We start from the raw sequence: 24143 nt of genomic DNA on the forward strand, positions 1-24143 counted from the left end.
GTTTTCTGAGGGTTTGGGGAGTCCTGCAATTGGAAAGGATGCAACAGCCCTATAGAACATTCAATTTTGTCTTGAGTTAATGTCAAAAAGCCTGATTCCCACATATTAAAAAACTACAGGAGTTATACAAGAGGCACAACTAACTTTACTGAAGTTTTATGTACTTTTCAAAAAAGAATTGTCATGACAAACGTTCATTATTACACCCCAAGACATTTTTTAAATCTTCTACTGCTAGATCAAGGATATTTCACTTCATTTAGATATTACTTACACAAATAGTTGTTATTGATAAAATTGGTATAGTAGGTTGATTGGGGACACCAAAAAAAAAAAAAAATACAGTCACACCATAATCCCTAGAACCTGTGACAGTTATCATAAAGGCAAACGATGTGATTAAGTTAAGGATCTGGAAAGTAGGAGCTTATCCTGGATTGTTTGGGTGGACCCTAAATATAATCACATATTGTTGTAATGAAGAGACAAGGGGAGAATAGATGTACACATAAGAGTGACCAAACAGAGAAGGGAAGTGATGTAATCACGGAGGTAAGAATTGGAGTGATACGGCTATTAGCCAAAGAAGGCCAAGGCATGCCAGCAGTCACCTGAGGCTTGCAGAGACAAGAAACAGATTTCCTCCCAGAGCCAACAGGGTGAGCATGGGCCTGCCAACACCTTGATTTTAGACTTCTGGCTTCCAAACTGTGAGAGAATACATTTTTCTAAGATTACCATGTAATTCTTGAATTCAATACATTGGTCTGTCTTCTCTATAAGAGGCCCTTGTCTAAGGGGATTAGTCAGAGCATTCTGTTTCGTATGATTTGCCAAAACATTTCCTTTAAGTGGAGCTCTAGTTTAGCACAGCAGTTTATTTGGGGAGCTGCAAAACATCTAGTAAAATGTGTGTTTATTATTCATTTTTGATGTGACTGAAGAGGTTGGGCTTCCCAGGTGGCGCTAGTGGTAAAGAACCTGCCTGCCAATGCAGGAGACATAAGAGATGTGGGTTTGATCCCTGGGTCAGGAAGATCCCCTGGAGGAGGAAAGTATTTCCTCCATTCCAGTATTTTCCTCCAGGGACAGAGGAGTCTGGCTGGTTACAGTCCATAGGATCCAAAGAGTCAGACTCGACTGAAGTGACTTAGCATGAAGAGATTAAAAATCTTTTTCCCTGTAGCATTCTATAGTTGTGAGCCACCTGAAGAGCAAAAAACAATTATTTTAATAATCCCATATGTCCTAGAGAGAGCCATAATTTTGGCCAATTGAGCCAATTTGTTGTTTGGTAATGGACTTGGGATTCTATAAGAGAGTCTAGAAAAATTGCATAATTGACCTATTATTACCTTTTTTCGTTTTTAAGTTTAACCAACAGTAAATAACATTAAACCAAGATTTGATTTAGGGGCATCCAAAAGATATGTTCCATGTATGGACAGTTCTCAAATTATAGAAATGATGAGATTCTCCTTTGTTGATTAGGATAATGCAGTTGCTGTATTAAGAGTGTGATATTAGTGAATGGTAATATGAAAAAGAGAAAGTTAGTGTTTGGTAATTAATCAACTAGGCCTGGTGCACTGGGAAAACCCAGAAGGATCGGGTAGAGAGGGAGGTGGGAGGGGGGATCGGGATGGGGAATACATGTAAATCTATGGCTGATTCATGTCAATGTATGACAAAAACCACTACAATATTGTAAAGTAATTAGCCTCCAACTAAAAAAAAAATACTGGATATTTTAAGTTAGCAAGAGGGATTACATTGAATATGGTACCATAAAATAGAAAGAAGAACCTAGTGTAAGGTCTGAAGGTTATTAGGCTAGTTTTGCTAAGACTGCATGCTTTTCTAAGCCAAAGATAAAAAGCCTTGGATTCAGGGAATAGACATTATTAGGCAGACTTTTTGATGTATGTCAGGTTGTTAAATTAGTACCCTTGGACTATGGCCATCCATTTTACTTTCAAAAACAGATTTTGATGATCTGGAAGAAATATTTAGAGATTGCTAAAGGTCTTTTTTTTTCCTGTGTTTTGTGAGAATGGTTCTAAGATGTGTGTGTAAGTCAAGACTTGACTTACACAAACCTGTGTATTTCAAAAAAGCTTGCTACCTATACTCTCTAATATCCAGTTAATCCCAGAAATCATCTTAATTGTCTTTAGTATTTGATGATGGATAAGTTTGGTTAATTTGTAATCTCTCATTAAATTATGTCTCTCCTTAGCTAATATGTCATGACCTAGATCCAGGGGTTTGCAAACTATGGCCTGCTGTTCAGATGCAGCCCACTGACTATTTTTGTACAGCTTGTGAGCTCAGAATGGTTCTTGTATTTTTGAATGGTTGAAGGAGAATCAAAAGAATAATGTTTCCTGACATGTTAAAATTATATAAAACTTAAATTTTGATTTCCATAAATAAAATTTGATTGGAACATAGCCATGCTTATTCACTTACAAATTGTTTATGGCTGCGTTTGTCTTATAATAGAGTTGAATAGTTGTGACAGAGACTAACAAAACCAAAAATCTTTAGTGTATGGCCCTTCACAGAGCAAGTTTGCTGAATTCTGTATGATGAACTGTTATTTTGTGGAGTTAAAATTTCTCCTTAGAAACTGTGAGAATAGAATTACAGAGTCAGTCTTAGAATTTCAAGTTAGGTTACAAGATTACTGAATATCCTTAAGATCTTTTGTTTAAGACTTGAGAAAGTAGAGTGGGCCTTCTGTAAATGATAGAAACATAACTTTTCAGGTAAATTGTCGATTTTGCTCTGGTGAAAGCAATAAATAGTGGTTATCTTTATCAGCTGGAACATGAAAGAAAGTAAAGATAGAACCAAAGAGAGTACATACAGGTTAAGCAGTGCTAGAAAATGAGGTGTAACTCTTTGGTTAATAGCTGACAGATATTGGTAGAGGACCACCATCTCAGTTTTGGTGTTTTTAAAAAACATGTAAAATAGACATATTGCTTGGACTAATACAAGAGATAGTTAATCCTTGTTATATTGGCTTTCCTGGTGGCTCAGTAGTAAACAATCTGCCTGCCAGTATAGGAATGCTGGAGGCACGGGTTTGATCCCTGGGCTGGGAAGATCCCCTGGGAGAAGGAAAAGGCAACCCATTCTAATATTCTTGCCTGGGAAAACCCATGGACAGAGGAGCCTGGAGGGCTACAGTCCGTGGAGTCACAAAAGAGTCAGACATGACTTAGCAACTGAACAACCACAGCAAAATTGACTTAAATCTGCTCCAACTTCAGCATTAACAGGATTTTAGGCAACAGTTTCAATAGAGTCAATGTGAACTCTTAGCGAGTTTGACTCTAATTATTCTGCCTCTTTTCCCCTCAGGGATTCTGGTTTTTGTTGTTCAGTTGCTAAGTACCATGGATAATTATCTGATTATTTTTTAAACTCAGTATACTAATGTCCACAGATATAATTTGATAATGAGTATAGAATTTTCTGTGACTCCTGACAGTTATTTGTCTGTGGTGCATTTCTTTTGCTGGTTCTTTTTGCAAAGTAGATTCCTAACAATAAGAATATGCTGTAGAGAAGAAAGGAGTGTTCCTATGTCATTTATAGAAAAGGACATAGAAAAGCACTTAGGATTGTTAGAAAATACCGCTTCTTGGTTTTAGTACTCTGAGCAATCTGATTTTTTATGGTAGTGAGATTAATAATAAAGGTACCTATATCAACAAGAAAACTGTATTGCTGTTCATTGATACTTACATGCAGTTCTCATAATTGTCTGTTGAGTTGTATTGTTTCCCTCTAAGTGGTATCATTGGGCCGAATTTATAAATTTTCAGACTTCTAAACCAGTACAATACATTGGATCATTCGATGGCCCTTCTACTTGTAATTTTTCTAAGCATAGGCATAGAGAACCAAGGGTCTTTTAGTATTGTTTTGAAAATGTTCAACTTTATATTGGAGATAATCTAAACTGGCATTGTCCTGTTCCAGTTTATTTTTCTGAATAAGTCCGCCTGTTTTATATATTGGGTTGGCCAAAATATTTCTGTGATATGGAAAACCTGGAATGAACTTTTTGGCCAACCCAATATAAAAAAGAGGCTCAATTTACTTCAGATATTAGATCTACCTCATAATGCTGTTTAGAGATTACTGAAATCTAGTTTTTAACTTTTCTATTGATTAATCTCTATAGTTTTGCTATTTTGTATTTTTCATCCACTTTATCATTAAAGGCTTCAGTAATAAATGTTCTTGTATAGTGCATTTCTTGGAGAAGGCAACGGCACCCCACTCCAGTACTCTTGCCTGGAAAATCCCATGGACAGAGGAGCCTGGTAGGCTGCAGTCCATGAGGTCGCTAAGAGTCAGACACGACTGAGCGACTTCACTTTCACTTTTCACTTTCATGCACTGGAGAAGGAAATGGCAACCCACTCCAGTGTTCTTGCCTGGAGAATCCCAGGGACAGAGGAGCCTGGTGGGCTGCCGTCTGTGGGGTCGCACAGAGTCAGACACGACTGAAGTGACTTAGCAGCTGTGCATTTCTTTTTCTTTTTTTTTTTAAACCCATTCCAGGACTTTGAAAAAATTATGCACAGCTGGGCTATTTAAATCCTTTCTTGATCTTTCCCATCCTGTTCTTTTAACAATTTTTTTTTCCCCACACAAAGTTCTAACAATTAAGTGAATCAATTGGTCTAGATCTGATAGAATCTAACAAAATCTTGTATTTCAAAGCAAATTTCTGTTTTCCTGAGGATTAAGAAAACCTTTAATTATAGACCTCAACTCAGATGTAGAAGGGTTTAATTCCACACTTACAATCTGCCTTAAGGTATAGCATGGGAACAGTGTTCAGTGTGATTGATTCTTTCTTGAGAAAATGGTGAGAAAGGACAGGTTGCTTAGGAAGTAAAGGAAGGAAAAGAAATAGGGTGAGAAGGAGAGAGAAGATAAAGTTGTATAGAGAAAAATATTATTTTAGTCTTGGGAATATGTGAGGTGTAGCTACTGTGTCCTTCTCCTGAGAGACAGTGTTTAATCACTGACTTTACACACAAATGATGTAAAATTGGCAAATGACAATGAAAGTACTTATATCAATATAGCTAATACATGTATGGACTGAGGAATAAAATGAAATGCTGTGTACGGCAAAGAAATTATGACAGTGCCTGCCATTAGGGAGCTGCCCTCCAGTAGAAGCAGTAGAGGGTGAGGGAACTGGTATGAACTGTGCAGTTCTCTGTGTACTGGACATGCTGCTAGACCTGGTAAATATAATATAAATATTATATTTGATCTTCAAAATAATCCTAGAAATACACATATTACTCTCCCCTTCTCCATCTTATATTAGGGTAATGAAAACTTAGACATTTTAAATAGTTTTACCAGTGTTACACAGCAAGAAGTACATGAAGCTAGGATTTGAATCTGATCTAGGATATATACAAATGACTAGAAGGCAGGATGAGACATACAATTACAAAGGCATAAAAATTGGTCACTGTGGTCTAACACTGTTGAAGTCTCTTTAGTTTAGGAGTGTGTAAGTGGACACTTCAGGAAGTTGGTAGCATTTTAACTGGGTTTTGCAGTTTGAGGGTAGGGTTTTAACAGGTGGATATGGTAAGGAAGACAAATGAGTTACAGCACTGGGATTGATTCCAATTCAGTCTGAAGACAAAGCCTACTTTCTTTCCATTACATACAACCTGAACAGTGAGAGTATGTGTGGGAAGCCAGTGTGACTGAAAAGGAATTGTAATACTTTGAGGAGAGTTATAGAAAAAAAGATTGAAAAGGAAGTTTAAGACAAGAACATGAGGAGACCTTCAGTGCAAATACAACAATATAGATTAAATCAACAATATAGGTTCTACAATATAGAGTAAATCCTTCCAAATACCATGATTACCAATGGAGATTACATTTAATTTCTATCCTTGGCAACTGTTATCTCAGAACCAGTATTTCAGAGGGCCTGATGGGTGGGTTAAATGGTAATTGGTGTGGGGCTAAAAGCAGGAGAATTGGAAAATGCTTTTGATGGGAGCCAGTGTTTTCTCTTATGTGTTTTTAGATCAAACCATTTTTTGGTATGAAACCCTTATCAGAGGCTGATAGGGAAAGAGCAGGAAATCAGAAGATTCCAAAGCTAACTGAATTATTGGAACTTGCACAGAAGGAAAAGAAGTTTGTGATCTTTGATCTTAATGGCCCTGCACCGAATCATTCTCTCCGAGCTTTGTATGTCCGCCATGTAGTAAGCATAATCCTTGACTCTCAGATTGAGCAACGTCTGGTATGTCTATCTCAGTATTTATGGTAGAGGTTGGTGGGTGGGTCACATGTCCCACTACCATAGCAGTTGAATCTGACCTACCTTGTAGCTCTTCCTTGGGATCCTTAAATAATTTTGCTCCCTATAAAAATGAAGATGACTATTTTATACAGCTAGCTATATTTGGCAATCTAGGAATGACCCCGTTAAATTTGTATCAGTGGGGGAAAACACTGAGTCTATTTGTTATTCAAAGCCAAATGAAATGTCACCCCTCTGTTAAAAGGGAATATGTGTTTAATGGCTGTATGATGTGACCTGCACCATCACCAACATATATCTATTAGAAAGGGCCTGGGCATGGGACACTTAAGACTTTGAGGACTTGGCTTTCATTAATAATACAGAAAGGACATCTGGTTCTTATTTGAGCAGAGATTTGTTCATCATATTTTTCAGAAGCTACTCTGCATTTGGGCAGTCATTCCAAATGTCAAATTCTCAGAATATGGAAGAATGCTATGAAAGAAACAAATAAGTGGGTTTTTTTGCAAATAGAACTATTTCCACAGATGAGTCATAATAGCCTTCCCTGTTGGCTGGAAATAACCTCTCACAAAGATGATTTTTAGTATCAGTCAGAGGAGGTGTTTATGATTCTAACCTTTCTTCCATGCCTACTTTACCTAGTGTGGTGACACGGAGGACCCTTGGTTCCATGATGTTAACTGGGAAAACTCAGCTCCAGAACAACCCTGGTGAAAGCCCCTTTATAAGAATTCATTAGACAGTATTAGCGAGGTTGACTCTTTCACCAAGGTCTAGAATCTCTCTGCTCCTTATAGACTGTTACCTATGCTGGAATGGGGCTCCTCCCATTCTATGTAGGATCTGTTTGTACCTAGACAGCTGATTATCCACTGAAAGACTTCCTGTTTCTCCTTACAGATTTTTTGGTTGCCGGCTTTTGAAAGGGAGTATGTCAAGAAAAAAGCTCCTGGTTTTCAGCAAGTGGGCCGGTTATTCTCTGTTGAACGCCTCACAAAAGAAAATATCACTAGAGTAAATGTTGACTATAAGAACTTGTTCTATAATGGGATGAGGTAAGTGTTTGACCACACTTTCCTCAGCATGGATTGCCTTACTTGCAGGAAATCTGCATCCCAGCCAAGCTACGTAGGTTCCTCCTCCCATCTCAGGATTTCCTTGTGTAGTTATCATTCTGGAATCCCCTGTTTCCATCTTCTTACCCTTCCCTCACTCTGTGCCAACAAACATTTATCCAAGTTACACTCTGTTCCTGGAACATGCTCTTCAGCCTCTTCTCCTTTATGCTTCAGTCTCTCATTCAGCACACGCTTCTGTGTGTTGGGTGTTTTTGTTGTTGTATAAAGTGATCACTGAAAAGTAAGAACTCGAAAAGTGGTTGATTTCCTTCTGCCATTACCAGATGGATTGAAGTACCTAGTAAATAACTTTGTAATCCAGATACCCAGATTTCTCATAGATATAATTTGAAACATAGTTAAATCATTATTAGAAAAACCCTTAAAACAGCCAAGCATGAGAAGAAACTGAAATTCTCAATCACCACATTTATAATTACATAATCGGAGACAGAGTTTTCAGGATTAAAAGCACCTGAGAATAAAATGGTAACTTTTTCAGATTTAATTATTGTTAGTCACTGCTTACATTAGTCCCTATGTCATTGTTGTTCAGTCGCTAAGTCATATCTGACTCTTTGCGACCCCATGGAGTGCAGCATGCCAGGCTTCCCTGTCCTTCACTGTCTCCTGGTGTTTGCGAAAACTCGTGTCCATTAAGTCAGTGATGCCATCCAGCCTTCTCATCCTCTGTTACCCTCTTCTGCTGCCCTCAGTCTTTCCTAGCATCATTGTCTTTTCCATTGTGTCGGCTCTTTGCATCAGGTGGCCAAAGTATTGAAACTTTAACTTCAGCATCAATTCTTCCAGTGAATGTTCAGGTTGATTTCCTTTAGGATAGGGGCTTCCCTCATAGCTCAGTTGGTCAAGAATCCGCCTGCAATGCAGGGGACCCCGGTTCTATTTCTGAGTAGGAAAGATCCGCTGGAGAAGGGATAGGCTACCCACTCCAGTATTCTTGGCTTCCCTTGTAGCTCAGCTGATAAAGAATCCGCCTGCAATGTGGGAGACCTGGGTTTGATCCCTGGGTTGGGAAGATCCCCTGGAGAAGGGAAAGGCTACCCACTCCAGGGATCTGGCCTGGAGAATTCCATGGACTGTGTAGTCATGGGGTCACAAAGAGTGGGACACGACTGAGTGACTTTCACTTTCACTTTCCTTTAGGATTGACTAGTTTGATCTCCTTGTTGTCCAAGGGACTCTCAAGAACCTTTTCCAGCATCACAGTTTGAAGCATCAGTTCTTTGGCACTCAGCCTTCTTTATGGTCCAAGTCTCACATTCGTACGTGACTACTGGAAAAACCATAGCTTTAACTATACAGACCTTTGTTGGCAAAATGATGTCTCCGCTTTTTAATACGCTGTCTAGGTTTGTCATTGCTTGTCTTCCAAGGAGCAAGTGTCTTTTAATTTCATGACTACAGTCACCATCTGCAATGCTTTTGGAGCCCAATAAAATAAAATCAGTCTGTTTCCACTTTTTCCCCATCTATTTGTCATGAAGTGATGGGACAGGATACCATATTCTTAGTATTTTGAATGTTGAGTTTTAAGCTAGCTTTTTCACTCTCCTCTTTCACCCTCATCAAGAGGCTATTTAGTTCCAATTTATTTTCTGCCATTGGAGTGTGTCATCTGAATATCTGAGGTTGTTGATATTTTGTTCAGCAGTCTTGGTTCCTGCTTGTGCTTCATCCAGTCTGGCATTTTGCATGATGTTCTCTGCATATAAGTTAAATAAGCAGGATGACAGTATACAGTCTTGACGTGCCCTTTCCCAATTTGGAACCAGTCCATTGTTCCATGTCTGGTTCTAACTGTTGCTTCTTGACCCACATATAAGTTTCTCAGGAGGCAGGTTAGATGGTCTGGTATTCCCATCTCTTGAAGAATTTTCCACAGTTTTTTATGACTCCACAGTCAAAGGCTTTAGCATAATCAATGAAGCAGAAGTAGATGTTTTTCTGGAATTCTCTTGCTTTTTCTATGATCCAGTGGATGTTGGCAATTTGATCTCTGTTTCCTCTGCCTTTTCTAAATGCAGCTTGTATATCTGAAAGTTCTTTTCAGATGATTCTAAATGCTTCAGAAACTGAACATATATATGTGTTTTGTCCAGATACACATACGTATTTCCATATCTCCAAAATCTCTTTGAGCTACAGAAATTCCTCTAGATTCATTTTTGTATCTCAAGTCATGAGCTAGGCTATTGGATTTACCTCTTTTCATGTTCTGGCTTTTCCAGTCTCTCTGGCTATGAGGGAGTTGATCATAAAATATATATATATATATATTTTTTTTTTCTTTCAGCATTAGAAAATTATATATGTTTTACCTCTCTTTCCTATTCAGAAGATTTCTCTTTGCCCAACTATTCCTCTGTTTTGAGTGTATGTCTCTTCCTTTCTACTTTTTATCAAAGAAAAAAGGACTCCAAGGTGTTTTCTTTCTCTGCTAATCATAATTTAGATTAATCTGGTAGTCGAAAAGTAATTATAATAACTTTCACTTACTGAGCCTTTATTATGTGTCAAGTTCTGTTGGTTGATCACAGGCTCTTTTTTAAATTCTGGCTTACCCATCAGCTAAACATGTGACTTTGGACAAGTTTTAATAATCAGTTTTCTCATTTGTAATTTAAGGATAACAATAACCTCATGGAATGGTTAAAAGATTAAGTGATACTCTACATATATGCACAGAGCAAAATGATAGGCAAATGTATGAACACAGTAAATGTTACCTGTTGTTTCATCATCACCATCGTTACATGCTGTGCCCTATAAATTAGCATCACCCCCCATGTTTCAAATGAGGAATCTTGTCTCTAAAGAGGAAAAGTTCAGGGAGGTTAGGTGTTAATATTTCCCCAAAGTCCATACAGTTGGTTAGTGGGGGACCACACTGAGGTTTAAATATAGGTTTGACAGATTCCCCAGTGTTAATTCTTTTAGTAGCAATTTTTAAAAGTTATTCCTTGGCCATAGTTACATGGGAATAGTATCAGCTGGCATCAGACTTTAAGAGGAATCAGTCATATCCTGAGTCCTATTAGAAAATCAAGTGGCCTAATCAAACTTAAAAGCTTTTGTCCAGCAAAGGAAACCATAAAGAAAGAAAAATGACAACCTACAGACTGGGAAAAAATAATCACAAATGATTCCAACAGGGGCTGGCTTAATTTCCAAAATATACAACTAGTTTAAGTTGGTTAATAGTCTTTTAAAGTATTATATCCTGCATTTTCCTCCTGCTTTTTCTGTGGCGTTAACACAAAGCATTAGGTTGCAGATCAAACTCATACACATCAGAGAACTTACTCTTAAGTTTTATTATTAATTTCAGAGATGCAAAAGGCAGTCAGGAGGCTCAGACGAAGCAAGCAGAGGTCAGGGACGTTGATTTCAACTTTGCAGGTTTCTTGCCTTATTGGACACATACCCTATGGCCCACAGTGATAGATATAGGCTCCAAATGTGTTTTTACAGGGTTATTTCACTTTGAAGGAGAACATTTGAGTTACAAAACATCTGCATTTAATACTCCCAGAGAATTTCATAGCTTTTGTGACCTTGCCCAAGGACCCATACCTCATAAATCCACATTCTGTATTTATTTACAAAATGTGTAATAAAAAGTAATCAACCAGGAACATCCATTAAAGAACATATTCTATTATAAAGACCTTTCTTTCTAGCAAATATTATTGTTCTATTTAGAAAATATGTAGATATCATGTTGACAAGGAGATTAGACCATGTCTTCTGCCGTCTTCCTTTTGGGAGCAACCTCTTCAGTCAGAGAGAAATTAAGGGCTCCCTGTGCCTCATCTGTCAGTTATAGAAAAGGGGATGTAATATTTCCAGCTGACTGTTGATTTCTGTATTTCTCCCTTTTGCTGTGTTTGTTGTTGTTATTGTGATTGTTGTGGTGGTTTGGCTTCTCATATTTTAAACTCTTTTTTTTAAGGTGTATTTGCATTTAGAATTGTTAGATTTTTTTCATGGATTTATTCCCATCCTTTCATTATGAAATGTCCCTTCTCTCTGGTTATAATTCTTGCCTAAAGATTGCTTTTATTAATATTGCCACACTGGCTTTCTTATAATTAGTGTTTCTGTGGCATTTCTGTTTTTGTTCTTTGTCTTTGAACTGCTTTGTGTCTTTATATTTAAAGTACATCTCTTTCTCAAAGACTTAGAGAACAAACTTATGGTTGCCGGGGGCAAAGATGGGGGAAGGGATAGTTAGGGAATTTAGGATGAACATGTCCATACTGCTATATTGGAAATGCATAAGCAGCAAGGACTTCCTGTATAGCACATGGAACTCTGCTTAGTGTTATGTGGTGTCTTGAACCTTCCGGTCAGGATGGGAGTTTGGGGAGAGTGGATACATGTATAGATGTGGCTGAGTCCCTTTGCCGTTCACCTGATACCATCACAGCATTGCTCATCAGCTGTACCCAAATGCAAAAGGAAAAGGTTTTAAAAAGTAAGGTGTATCTCTGATAAAGGGAAAGTAAAAGTTGCTCAGTTGTGTCCGACTCTTTGCGACCCCACGGACTATACAGTCCATGGATTTCTCCAGGCCAGAATCCTGGAGTGGGTAACCTTTCCCTTCTCCAGGGGATCTTCCCAACCCAGGGATCATAGCTAGGTCTCCCACATTGCAGGCGGATTCTTCACCAGCTGAGCTACAAGGGAAGCCCATATCTGTTCTTGCTTTTATATTTAGTGGGACAATCTCTGCTTTTCAGTGGGAATATCTGACCCATTAATAATTAGTTTACTAATGAATATACCTAGGTTTATATTACATCTTGCCATTTTTCCTATTTGTCCTCTTTATTCTAGATTGGTTATTTGGTCATTCTTTCAATTTGGTCATCCTGACTTTCAATGTTTTAAGTTCATTGATTATTTCCTATCTTCTCTATTGACTTTTTACATTTTTGAATTATTTTTTTACTAGTTGCTCTAGAAATTATAAGAAGTATCCTTACCTTATTACAATTCACCTTTGGGTAATTTTTCCACAACATAGAGTATAGAATATTGAAATCTTAATTCCACTGACTATCTGCTGTCCTTTGTGTGACTGTTGTGATGAATAATATTTTAGTTATAAACCCCAGAGTACATTTTTATTGTATTTTTAAAACTTATCAGTAATATTTTTAAAATTAAACATTTTAAGATTAAAATAAGTTTAAATTTAAAGTTTAAATTAAACTTTTGAGATAATTGCATGCTAACTTATAAGAAATAATACAAAACGATGCTGTATACCTTTTATCCTGTTTACTCCAATGGTAAACTTGTAAAATTTTAATACAATATCAAAACCAAGGTATTGATGTCAGTGCAGTCCACCAATATTTCTCAGATTTCCCCAGCTTTGCTTATATCATTTTGTATGTGTTTTGTATATATGGTGCTGTGCAGTTTTATTACACGTGTAGGGTAGTGATTCCAGTGCCACAACCAAGACAGACTGGTTTCATCACCAGAAGTATTCCTCTTGTTTCTCTTTGGTAACCACAGTCCTCTTACTTCCTTCCGCTTCCCCTCACCTCAAACCCTAACTCTTCACAATCACTAATCTAGTCTCCACTTTGATTATTATGTCATTTTGAGAATGTAATACAAATAGAATCATAAAATATGTAAACATTTGTGATTGGTTTTTTTTCATTCAATGTAGTTCCCTTTGAATAGTTATCCAGGTTTATTGTTTTTCATTGCTGAGTAGTATTCCATTGTATGGATGTACTGAAATTTGTTTACTCATTCGTCAACATAAGGCTGTCTGGTTGTTTGTTTATGCGTTATTGTAAATAAATCTGTTTTGAACATTTGTGTACAGGTTTTCATGTGAATGTAACAGATTTTAGTCATTTAAAAATGTTTTAACCATGGTAGAAATATACATAGTGTAAAATGTGCTATCTTAATCAATCATTTTAATATACATTGATTACACTGTACAACCATTCCTGCCATCAATCTACCTCTTCATCTTGTATACTCAATTCTATACTCATTAAACAATAATATCCCTAACAACTCCTTCACCCATTCTGCTCTCTTTCTCTTTTATCTTGACTTGTATAAGTTGAATCATACGGATATTTGTCTTTTTATAACTGGCTTATTTCACTTCGAATAAAGTCTTCAAGGTTCATCTATGTTAAATCCGTCCATTGCAGAATTTCCTTCTATTTGAGGGCTAAATAGTATTCCATTGCATATATATGCCACAGTTTGCTTATTTATTCAACAGTTGATGAACACTTGAATTGCTTCCATGTTATGTGCAGTGCTGAGCTGAGCTTAGTCACTTAGTCGTGTCTGATTCATTGTGACCCCATGGACCGTAGCCTGCCAGGCACCTCTGTCCATGGGGATCCTCCAGGCTGTAATACTGGAGTGGGTTGCCATGCCCTCCTCCAGGGAATCTTCCCAACCCTGGGATCAAACCCAGGTCTCCTGCATTACAGGCAGATTCTTATCATCTGAGCCACGAGGGAAGCCCTAGTTAGAGTGAATAATGCTGCTGTGAACATGAATATACAAATATATATATATATATATCTTCAAGACCCTTCTTTCAATTATTTTTGCATATATCTATTAAGCAGACTTGCTGGATCTTATGGTAATTCTATTTTTAACTTTTTGAGAAACTGCCATACTGTTCTCCACAAAAACCAATAGTACACAGGAGTTTTAATTTCTCTACATCCTCCACATTCTTGTTGATTTCTGGTTTTGTTTTTTCTTTTTCTTTACATAGCCATCCTAATGAGTTGGTATTAGTTCTCGAAATGTTTGGTGGAATTCAGCAGTGAGAGCAATGGGTCTAGGACTTTTCTTTGTTGGAGGATTTTTGGTTAATGATTCAGTCTCCTTATTCATTGTAGGTTTGTTTGCATTTTCTAATTCTTCATGATTACAAAATAGGTTTTGTGTTTCTAGGAATTTGTCCATGTAGGTAGGTTATCCAGTTTGTTGGGATACAGCTGTTCATAGTACACTCTTATAATCCTTTTTATTTCTCTAAAATAGTAATGTCCCCATTTTTATTTCTGATTTCAGTAATTTGAGTCTTTTTTTTTAATTAGTAGTACATCTGGGTAAAGGTTTATCAATTTTGTTGATCTGTTTGAGGAACTAACCTTCAGGTTCATTCAATGAATTTCTCTATTGGTTTTCTGTTCTATGATTCATTTATTTCTGCTCTAATCTTTATTATTTTATTCTTTTCACTATGTTGGATCAATTTATTCGTCTTTTGCTAGTTCCTTAAATTGCAAAATTTGGATGTTGAGATCTTTATTGTTTTTTAAATGTAAGTGTGTATAACTATGAATTTACCCACCATCATTACTTTTGCTGCATGCCAGGTTTTAATATATTGTGTTTTTATTTTCATTCATCTCCAAAAGGGGAAAAAAGTGAACAATGGGGAGGGAAGGGTATTGACCCTTTTAACCCCTGGTAGTCACTTAAGTGGGAGAGGTTTGTAACAATAGGGGGAGGTACAACAATCATGACATCCCCATTCTGTCTACACCTGTGTGAGGAGAAGCATCAGTCAGCCATCAAACCACAGATTCCTATTATTTGAAGGATAAGATCCTTTTGGCCCACCTTGGTTCCTACAAACTGTCCAGTCTGCCTCAGGAACATGGGGCCAACTGGCTGCCGTGTGCTAGGGACTCGCGTACTGCAACTGCTACTGGACCAGGTGATGAAAGCGACCAAAGTTAACTATAACTTACCATCCAAAACTTCCCTAGAATTTGAAAGCCTTCAACAGATTCCATAGTTCCAAAAGAGTTACATTAGGCAGATTCTTTTAGTGCAGTTGTTGTCTAGGTGGGGAGAGAGATTCCTAATGTTTCCTTTTCAATCATCTTCCAATAATTCTCTCTCGTAAGCATAAGTTTTTGTTTTTATGAAATAAAGACCTGAGAATATAGTTGCTAGGTTATGGTAATTACTTGTCTAATTTTATGAGAAAGTGCCAGACTTTTGGGGGGAAACTTTTACATTCCTGTCAGCAGTATATAATGACCCAGAGTCTCTGTATCTTTATCAATTTTTGGCATCATCATTACTTTTTGGTAGCCATTTTAAGTGTGTAGTGACATCTCGTGGTTTTAGTTTTCATTCTCTGATGGCTAATGATGTAGCACATATAATTATGTGCTTATTTCTCAATGGTATATCCTCTTCAGTGAAATGTTTCTTCACGTCCTTTCTAATTGGATCGCTTGATTTTTTTTTAATTGAGTTTTGAGAGGTCTCTCTATAACATAGATATTAGTCCTTTGTTGGATATGTTATTTATAAATATCTTGTCCCAGTATGACTGGACTGTAACATCCTCTTAACAGAGTCTCCTACAGAGCAGAATTTTTAAATTTAGATGGAGTCTAATTTGTCAGTTTTACCTTTTATGAATCATGCTTTTAATGTCAAGTCTAAGAGTTCTTTGTCTTGCTCTTAGATCTCAAAGACTTCTCTTATTTTTTTATATAATTTTATTTATTTATTTGTGACTATGCTGGGTCTTTGCTGTTACACCAGCTTTTCTCTACTTGCTATGAGTGGGGCTATTCTGTGTGCAGGCTTCTCATTGCTATGGCTTCTCTTGTTGTGGAGCACAAGCTCTAGGGTGTGTGAGCTTCAGTAGTTGTGGCACGTGTTTTAAACATATTCTTTCCTTGGTGGCTCAGATAGCAAAGAATCCACCTGCAATGTAGGAGATGTTTGTTTGATCCCTCGGTCAAGAAGATCCCCTGGAGAAGGGAATGGCTACCCACTCCAGTTTTCTTGCCTGGAGAATTCCGTGGACAGAGAAGCCTGACTAGCTGCAGTCCATTGGGTTGCAAAGCATTGGATACAATTGAGCGACTTGTAGTTTTTACAGATTTTCAGATCCTCTTTTATTTTGTTAAAGGTTATACCTAATTATTTAATTTTCTTTGGAGTGATTGTTAATAGTATTGTTTTATATTTCAATTTCTGTATGCTTATTAACATACAGACATGTGATTGGTTTTTGTGTGTTAATTTCAAAAAGTTTAAGGAAAAAACTTTTAGCTTCAAAAAACATTTCCTTATTTTTAGATGATCTGTAGAATTGTCTTAGACACAGTCTAACATTTTGGGTAACTAATTGCAAGCACTCCTGTAAAGGTGGTATGGTTATTTTTATTTACAGTTTATACACTGAGCCTAAGAAATTGCCGAGTTAGTATGTGACAGAGCTGGGATTCAGCCCCAGGCTTGTGCAGAGCTGTTTTCAATATGTTATAACATCTTAGGGTTAAAAAGTCTTTTGAAGGCACTTACATGATGTATTTTCTGAGAAATTCAATCTGTAATGACAACTTGACTAGATGTTCTTCTACTCTTTCTACAGATAGTGCACAAATATTTATTGACATTTCATTCTGCCATTGGGAAGTGCTGTGTTCCATTCCCCCTACTCATGCTTGTAAAGTTTTTTTATATTTGAAGTTTAAATATTCACCAAATTAGTATTCATTTATTCATTCCTTCATTTAACTGTTTCTACAGTCAGGTATTATGGTACATAAACCACCACTACCACCACTGGATATACAGAGGGTTCCCAGGAGGCACTAGTGGTAAAGAACTCACCTGCCAATGCAGGGGACTTAAGAGATGCGTGTTCTATCCCTGGGTTGGGAATATACCCTGGAGGAGGGCATGGCAGCCCACTCCAGTATTCTTGTCTGGGGAATCCCATGGACAAAGGAGCCTAGTGGGCTGTAGTCCAAAGGGTCACAAACAGTCAGACAGGACTGAAGTGACTTAGCACGCATGCACTGAATATTCAGAGTTGAGTAAGACATAAGTCTTTGCTTTTAATTTGCTTACAGTTAAGTAGAGAAGATTGATAGGAAGGCACATAGAGTAGAGGACGTAAGTGCTCTAATGGAAGTAAGTGCATTTGCTGCCCAATAGTGTACTGGAGCTGGTGCATGTCAGCTTACGGGAGCAAATTGTGAGTATTTATACCATGGAAATTGACAAGTTCCATTAGGAATTTGTTAGGGCTTTCCTTTTTTCCCTTACCCCCGCCCTTCCTTCCTTCCTCCTTCCCTCCCCTCCTTTCTTCCCTCCTTCATTTTTCTTTCCTTGAGGAAGCCAGTTTACTAAAATACTACTGCTGGCATAGTAGCAAAGGTATTAAGTGCAGTCATTTATTTCATTGCAGTATGAGCTAATTCTGCATGTCATATCATAGATTGTCCTACTATCACCTACTTCTGGTGATTTAGGCAACATCCTTTCTCACATATAGTGACTGTTTCCCTCTTAGGTGATGAGAGTGAGATTAACTCTGAATCTCCTATGGGTTCTTTTTTTTTCCTAGAGAATATAGAGCAGCTAACATCAGCATCAACTTATACCTTGTCAATGAACCTTGGCTCTTCTCACTGGCCTGGTGCTCCAGGATTCCCTCTGTGACCACAGACAACATTCAGGTCCTGAATGAGATGACTCAACCTTCCTACTTCATGGTGAGCTGGTTGTCCAGATTGTTCTTCCAAGTCTGGTACAATAGGAGTCTCTGTCCCCCACCCGCCCCTACATTGCCCATTATGCACTCCCCAGGGTAGCTACTTAAGAGCAGAGACTTATGTGAGATTGGAGATGTGCATTCTCCCTTCTCTCACCCAGATCCTTCTGTAATTTTCAGGGGGAAATTAATATTGGTATAATAATTGCTGTTTATTGAATCCTCACAATGTGCCTTTCATGCATTATGTAGTTTTTAAACCTCTGAGTTAGCCACTGGGAGTATCCCTGTGGAGAATCTGAAGCGTCACATGATGCAAGATTCAGAGTGTGGTCTGACTGCAGAGGTGTGTTACTGCAGCCTCACTTTCCTGAAGGCACAGCGACAGTGACAGTGGCAGGAGGTGTGGGGAGAAAACCCAGTGTACTTGATTCCAAAGTAAGCACTGTGTGTCCAGGCAAAATGCTTTTGAAAAGAGGAGCAAGTGTCCAGCCACCTAGTTTGATTTTCTCTTCTGTCCTGCTACTGCTTATGGCCAGAGAATTGAGGACCTGAAGTCTTGAGTTGTAATCCCAGCTAAATCCCTTCACTTATTACTTTTGGAGGGAACTTTACACATACATACATACGTAGTCGATATAGACTATGTAGACTGAATGGGACAGTCAGCATCAGAAAACACTTTATCTCCACTGACTGTTTAAATTGCTCTGAGCTAGTCTTTCCCTTCCCCTGAATGAGATCTCACTCAGATCCCATAGCTTTTTTAGTCACTCTTATAGGTTATTTTTTTATTTAATTGGAGGATAATTGCTTTGCAATGTTGCGTTGGTTTCTTTTATACAGCAGTGTGAATCAAGCCATAAATATGCATATGTCTCCTTCCTCTTGAACTTCCCTCTCACCTACCACCCCACCCCACCCAACCCCTCTAGGTTGTCACAGAGCACTGGGTTGAGCACCCTGTGTTTTACAACTTCCCATCATTAGTTTTCTGTTTTACATATGGTAATATATATGTTTAAGTGCTGCTTTCTCATTCATCCCACCCTCCCCTTCCCCCACTGTGTCCACAAATGTATCCTCTATTTCTGCACCTCTATTCCTGCCCTGAAAATAGATCCATCAGTACCATTTTTCTAGATTCCATGTGTATGCATTAATATATGATATTTGTTTTTTTCTTTCTGACTTACTTCACTCTATATAATAATAATAGGTACTGGGTTCATCCGCCTCACTACAACTGACTCAAATGTATTCCATTTTATGGCTGAGTAATGTTCCATTGTTTTATATGTAACACAACTTCTTCACACTCATTTGTTGATGGACATCTAGGTTGCTTCCACGTCCCAGCTATTATAAATAGTGCTACAGTGAACACTGGGGTATGTGTGTCTTTTTGAATTATGATTTTGTCAGGTTTTGAGTTTGGTATATGCCTTGTAGTGCGATTGCTGGATCATATGGTAGTTTTATCCTAGTTTTTAAAGGAATCTCCATATTGTTCTCCATAGTGGCTGTGTCAATTTACATTCCCACCAACAGTGCAAGAAGGTTGCCTTTTCTCCACGTCCTGTCCAGAATTTGCTGTAGACTTTTTTCATTGAAATTTTTGTGTTGGTTTATTACTGAGACATACTTTAAACTATCCTGACTGCTATATTTTATCTTTTTACTTAAATTTATTTTTAAATGGAGGATAATTGCTTTATAATATTGTGTTAGTTTCTGCCATTCATCAGCATGAATCAGCCATAGGCATGCATATGTCCCCTCCTTCTGGAACCTCCCTCCCACCTCTCACCCCATCCCACCCATCCAGGTTATCACAGAGCACCAGATTTGAGCTCCCTGTGTCACACAGCAGATTCCACTGGCTATCTATTTTACATATGGTAATGTTTCAACTCTTTCAATTTGTCCGTTCCCCCCCTTCCCCCACTGTGTCCATAAATCTGTTCCGTGTGTCTGTGTCTCCACTGCTACTCTGCAGATAGCTTCATCAGTACCATCTTTCTAGATTCCATATATATGTGCATTAATATATGGTATTTGTTTTTCTCCTTCTGATTTACTTCACTCTGTATAATAGACCCTTGGTTCATCCACCTCATTAGAACTGACTCAAATCTGTTCCTTTTTATGGCTGAGTAACATTCCATTGTATGTATGTACCACAACTTCTTTATCTGTTCATCTATTGATGGACATTTAGGTTGCTTCCATGGCCTATCATTGTAAATAGTGCTGTGATGAACATTGGGGTACCTGTATCCTTTTAAATTATGGTTTTCTCAGGCTATATGCCCAGTAGTGAGATTATTGGGTCATGTGGTAGTTTTATTCCTAGTTTTATAAGGAATCTACATGCTCTTCTCCATAGTGCCTGTACCAATTTACATTCCTACCAACAGTGCAAGAGGGTTTTCTTTTCTTCACACCTTCTCCAACATTTATAGTTTGATGATAGCCCTTCTGACTGGTGTGAGGTGATACCCCATTGTAGTATTGATTTGCACTTCTCTAATAATGAGCATTGTTGAGCATCTTTTTATGTGTTTAATAACCATCTGTATGTCTTCTTTGGAGAAATGTCTGTTTATGTCTTCTGCTCATTTTTTAGTTGGGTTGTTTGTTTCTCGTATTGATCTGTATAAGCTGCTTGTATAGTTGGGAGATTTTCGTCAGTTGATTCATTTTCTATTATTTTCTCCCATTCTGAGGGTTTTCTCTTCATTTTATTTACAGTTTCCTTTGCTTTAAAAAAATCTTTTAAGTTTAATTAGGCCCCATTTGTTTATTTTTGTTTTAATTTCCATTATTCTAGGAGGTGGTTCACAGAGGATCTTGCTGTGATTTATGTCAAGTAGTGTACTGTGTATGTTATTCTCTAGGAGCTTTACAGTTTCTGGCCTTATATTTAAATCTTTAATCCATTTTGAGTTTATTTTTGTGTATGGTGTTAGGTAGGAGGTGTTCTAGTTTCTTTCTTTTACATGTAGCTGTCCAGTTTTCCCAGTCCACTTACTGAAGAGATTGTGTTTTCTTCATTGTATATTCTTGCCTCTTTTGTCAAAGGTAAGGTGCCCACATGTGTATGAGTTTATCTCTGGCCTTTTTATCTTGTTCCATTGGTCTGTATTTCTGTTTTTGTGCCAGTACCATCTTTGTCTGAATGACTGTAGGTTTGTAGTATAGTCTGAAGTTAGAAAGGTTGATTCTTCCAGCTCCATTTTTCTTTCTGAAGATTATTTTCACTATTTGGGATCTTTTGTGTTTCCATACAAATTAAGAATTTTCTTGCTCTAAGTCTGTGGAGAATACATTTGTAGTTTGATAGGGATTGTTTTGACTCTATAGATTGCTTTTGTCATTTTCACAATATTAGTTCTTCTAATCCAAGAACATGGTATATCTCTTCATCTATGCCATCTTCTGGTTCTTTCATCAGTGTCTGATAGTTTTCTGCATACAAGTCCCTTGTCTCTTTAGTTAGGTTTATTCCTAGGTATTTGATTATTTTTGTTACAGTGGTGAATGGGATTGTTTCCTTAATTTCTTTTTTTGATTTTTCATTGTTAGTGTATATTAATGCAAGGAATTTCTATGTATATGTTTTATATCCTGCCATTTTACCATGTCCATTGATTAGCTCTAGTAATTTTCTGGGGGCATCTTTAGGGTTTTCTATGTATAGTATCATATCCTCTGCAAAGAAAGAGTGTTTTACTTCTTCTTTTCCAATCTGGATTCCTTTTATTTGTTTTTCTTCAAAAAACAACCAAACAACAACAGGAAAAAAAAAAAAGGCAGAAAAATCCTGGGCTGTGAAGGGTGGGGCTTAGGTTGGGAAGGGTTTAAGCAGTAGCACAACAGCTGGAGTGAGATTTAGGTAGTGGTAAAGTCCTTATTTGGACTTCCCTGGTGGCTCAGACGGTAAAGCTTCTGCCTACAATGCGGGAGACCTGGGTTCAATCCCTGGGTTGGGAAGATCTCCTGGAGAAGGAAACGGCAACCCACTCCAGTATTCTTGCCCGGAAAATCCCATGGACGGATAAGCCTAGTGGGCTACAGTCCACAGGGTTGCAAAGAGTTGGACACGACTGAGCGACTTCACTTTCTTTGAAAGTCCTTATTCAGGACGCTTGCCTCCAGAAAAGGTGCTGGGTAGGGGTCAGACTGTCCCTCCCTCCACCCAGCCAAGGGAGCCTATTCTGTGCCTCCAGCTTTGGGGTGTGGAGGATCAGGCCTGGGTCCCCAGGGGACTCCCTGGGCTGAGGAGGTAGGGGAACACTAGATAGGTTCTTGTTCCTACACATCCTGAGGGACGCTCCCCCTTCAGGAATGGCTCCCTCTCCACTTCCCTCCCTCCTGTGCCTGCCGGACCTATGTGGGCTGAGGGTACCCAGAGGGCTCCAGAGGGCAGATGGTTTAACCTGGAGGAAGGAAAGGGCCCCAGAGGGAAGAGAGGGCCCTGGAGGGCAGAGAGAGAGGTCCCAGGGGGTGGAAGGTCTGGTCCAGAGGGCCGATGGGGCCCCTGGAGGGATGAGGGGGACCTCACAGGACTGCCCAGAGGGACTAGGAAACCAGGCCCTGGAGGGCAGAGGGCTGGGCATGGGGCCTCAGGTAGTTCCTAGGGCTGAGTGGGTAGGGGAACACCAGGCAGTTTCCTGCTCCTCAAACCCCATGGGAGCTGCTTCCAGCCTGCTCGCCCTTTTCTTCTCCCCACTCTGTCTCATGCTTAAGGGACCTCCCTGGGCGGAGGGGGCCTTGAAGGGTGGAGGGTTCCCTGGAGGTGGACGATGCCCCACAGTGAAGAGGGTTTGGCTGAGAAGGTGGAGAGGGCTCCAGAGGTCAGGGGAGGCCCCTGAGGGCAAGGGTCCAGGCCTGGGGCCCCAGGGATCTCCCTGAGGACAAGTATAAGGGGAACCTCAGGGACTTCTGCTAGTGGCGTCTGAGCCCCTGAAGATCCCTCCTCCTCCCCACCAAGCAAGCCTTCTTCTTCCAGTGCCTGAACTGCGCCCCCACCACCCAGGCCCCGTTGTCCCCCAGCAGCCCAGCAGCCCTGACAGTCCCCTGGCCTAGACCTCCCCCTCTCCTCCCTACCTAGTACCTGATCACCCCTCGGGCTTCTCCTGTCAGCTTCACTGTGGGGAGTCTCCTCCAGTGTCTGGTGAGTATCTTGGGCATGGAGAGACACAGACTCTCTGTCTTCCTTGCAAAAGTTTTTTAAAGTACCATTTAGTGACCAAAAAGTCTCAATTCAGGATCAAAGTGTCTAGTCCAAAATAATAACCCAAACTCTTAACTACATTGAATGTTAAAGCTTTAGGCACAGACACCTAAATGAGAAGCCTAAATATTTTAGGTTGCCTTCTCCATCCCTCCAGCCTGACTGGCCCTTGTTTCTGACTTGGTCAGGGTCAGGAGCAGGTGCGAGGTGGTCAGGGCCAAGGGCACAGTCTCATAGGGCCAGAACTGTATTGAGGCCCTATGGTGGCAGTGTAAAACTGCTTACCCTTTCTTCCTTGGTGCCTTGGGCAGCTTTTGGTAGGGTCACCTACCAAAAAGGAGGTCCCTTGGTATAGGTGAAGCCTCTCCACTTGTCTGTCCCCATACTATCCTGCTTCATGTATGGTACTATAAACTTCTCTAACATTTTTGTTTTTAAAAATTGATTACAAAGTAAACTTGTTTTTTATATAAAATTCAATCATTATAAAAATACATAAATATAGAAAGCAGTACACCCCTCCATAATCCTGTCTCCCTAAGTCAGTCGTTTTTCGAAGTTGTCTCTTTGGATATATTAAATAAAACTTTACAAAGTAAAACTTCTCATTTTAATACTTGAATTGATAATAAATTCATATGATTCAAAATTCAAAGAGTGTAAAAGTTGTAAGTAAAAAACTTTCTACACCTGGCTTGTGATTTTTTAAAGAACCCAAGGTCAATTTGTTTAGGGAGGTGGGGCCAGTATCCCAGGGGCCTTCCTAAGCAGCCCGCACTCTGCGTTAGAATATGCAGATTCAAATCTTGGCTCTACCACCTGTTCTGTGAACTTGGAAATGTCAGTTAACCTGTCTGGGCTTCAGTTTGTTTATTT

At 38.8% G+C, this 24143-nt stretch overlaps 1 protein-coding gene across 1 annotated transcript in view; it reads left to right on the forward strand.

Annotated features, from left to right (window-relative positions):
* Window positions 1-24143, forward strand: part of LOC122431392 (glycerophosphodiester phosphodiesterase domain-containing protein 4-like) — a 139777-nt gene that overhangs the window by 89066 nt on the left and 26568 nt on the right. Inside the window, exons 13-15 of the mRNA XM_043452690.1 lie at window positions 6095-6316; window positions 7244-7398; window positions 17882-18029. Of these exons, the coding sequence (XP_043308625.1) occupies window positions 6095-6316; window positions 7244-7398; window positions 17882-18029 (525 nt within the window). The remainder of the gene's footprint in view (window positions 1-6094; window positions 6317-7243; window positions 7399-17881; window positions 18030-24143) is intronic.

This window comes from Cervus canadensis, chromosome 29, assembly GCF_019320065.1.
Source record: "Cervus canadensis isolate Bull #8, Minnesota chromosome 29, ASM1932006v1, whole genome shotgun sequence".
In the NCBI taxonomy this organism is placed as follows: domain Eukaryota; kingdom Metazoa; phylum Chordata; class Mammalia; order Artiodactyla; family Cervidae; genus Cervus; species Cervus canadensis.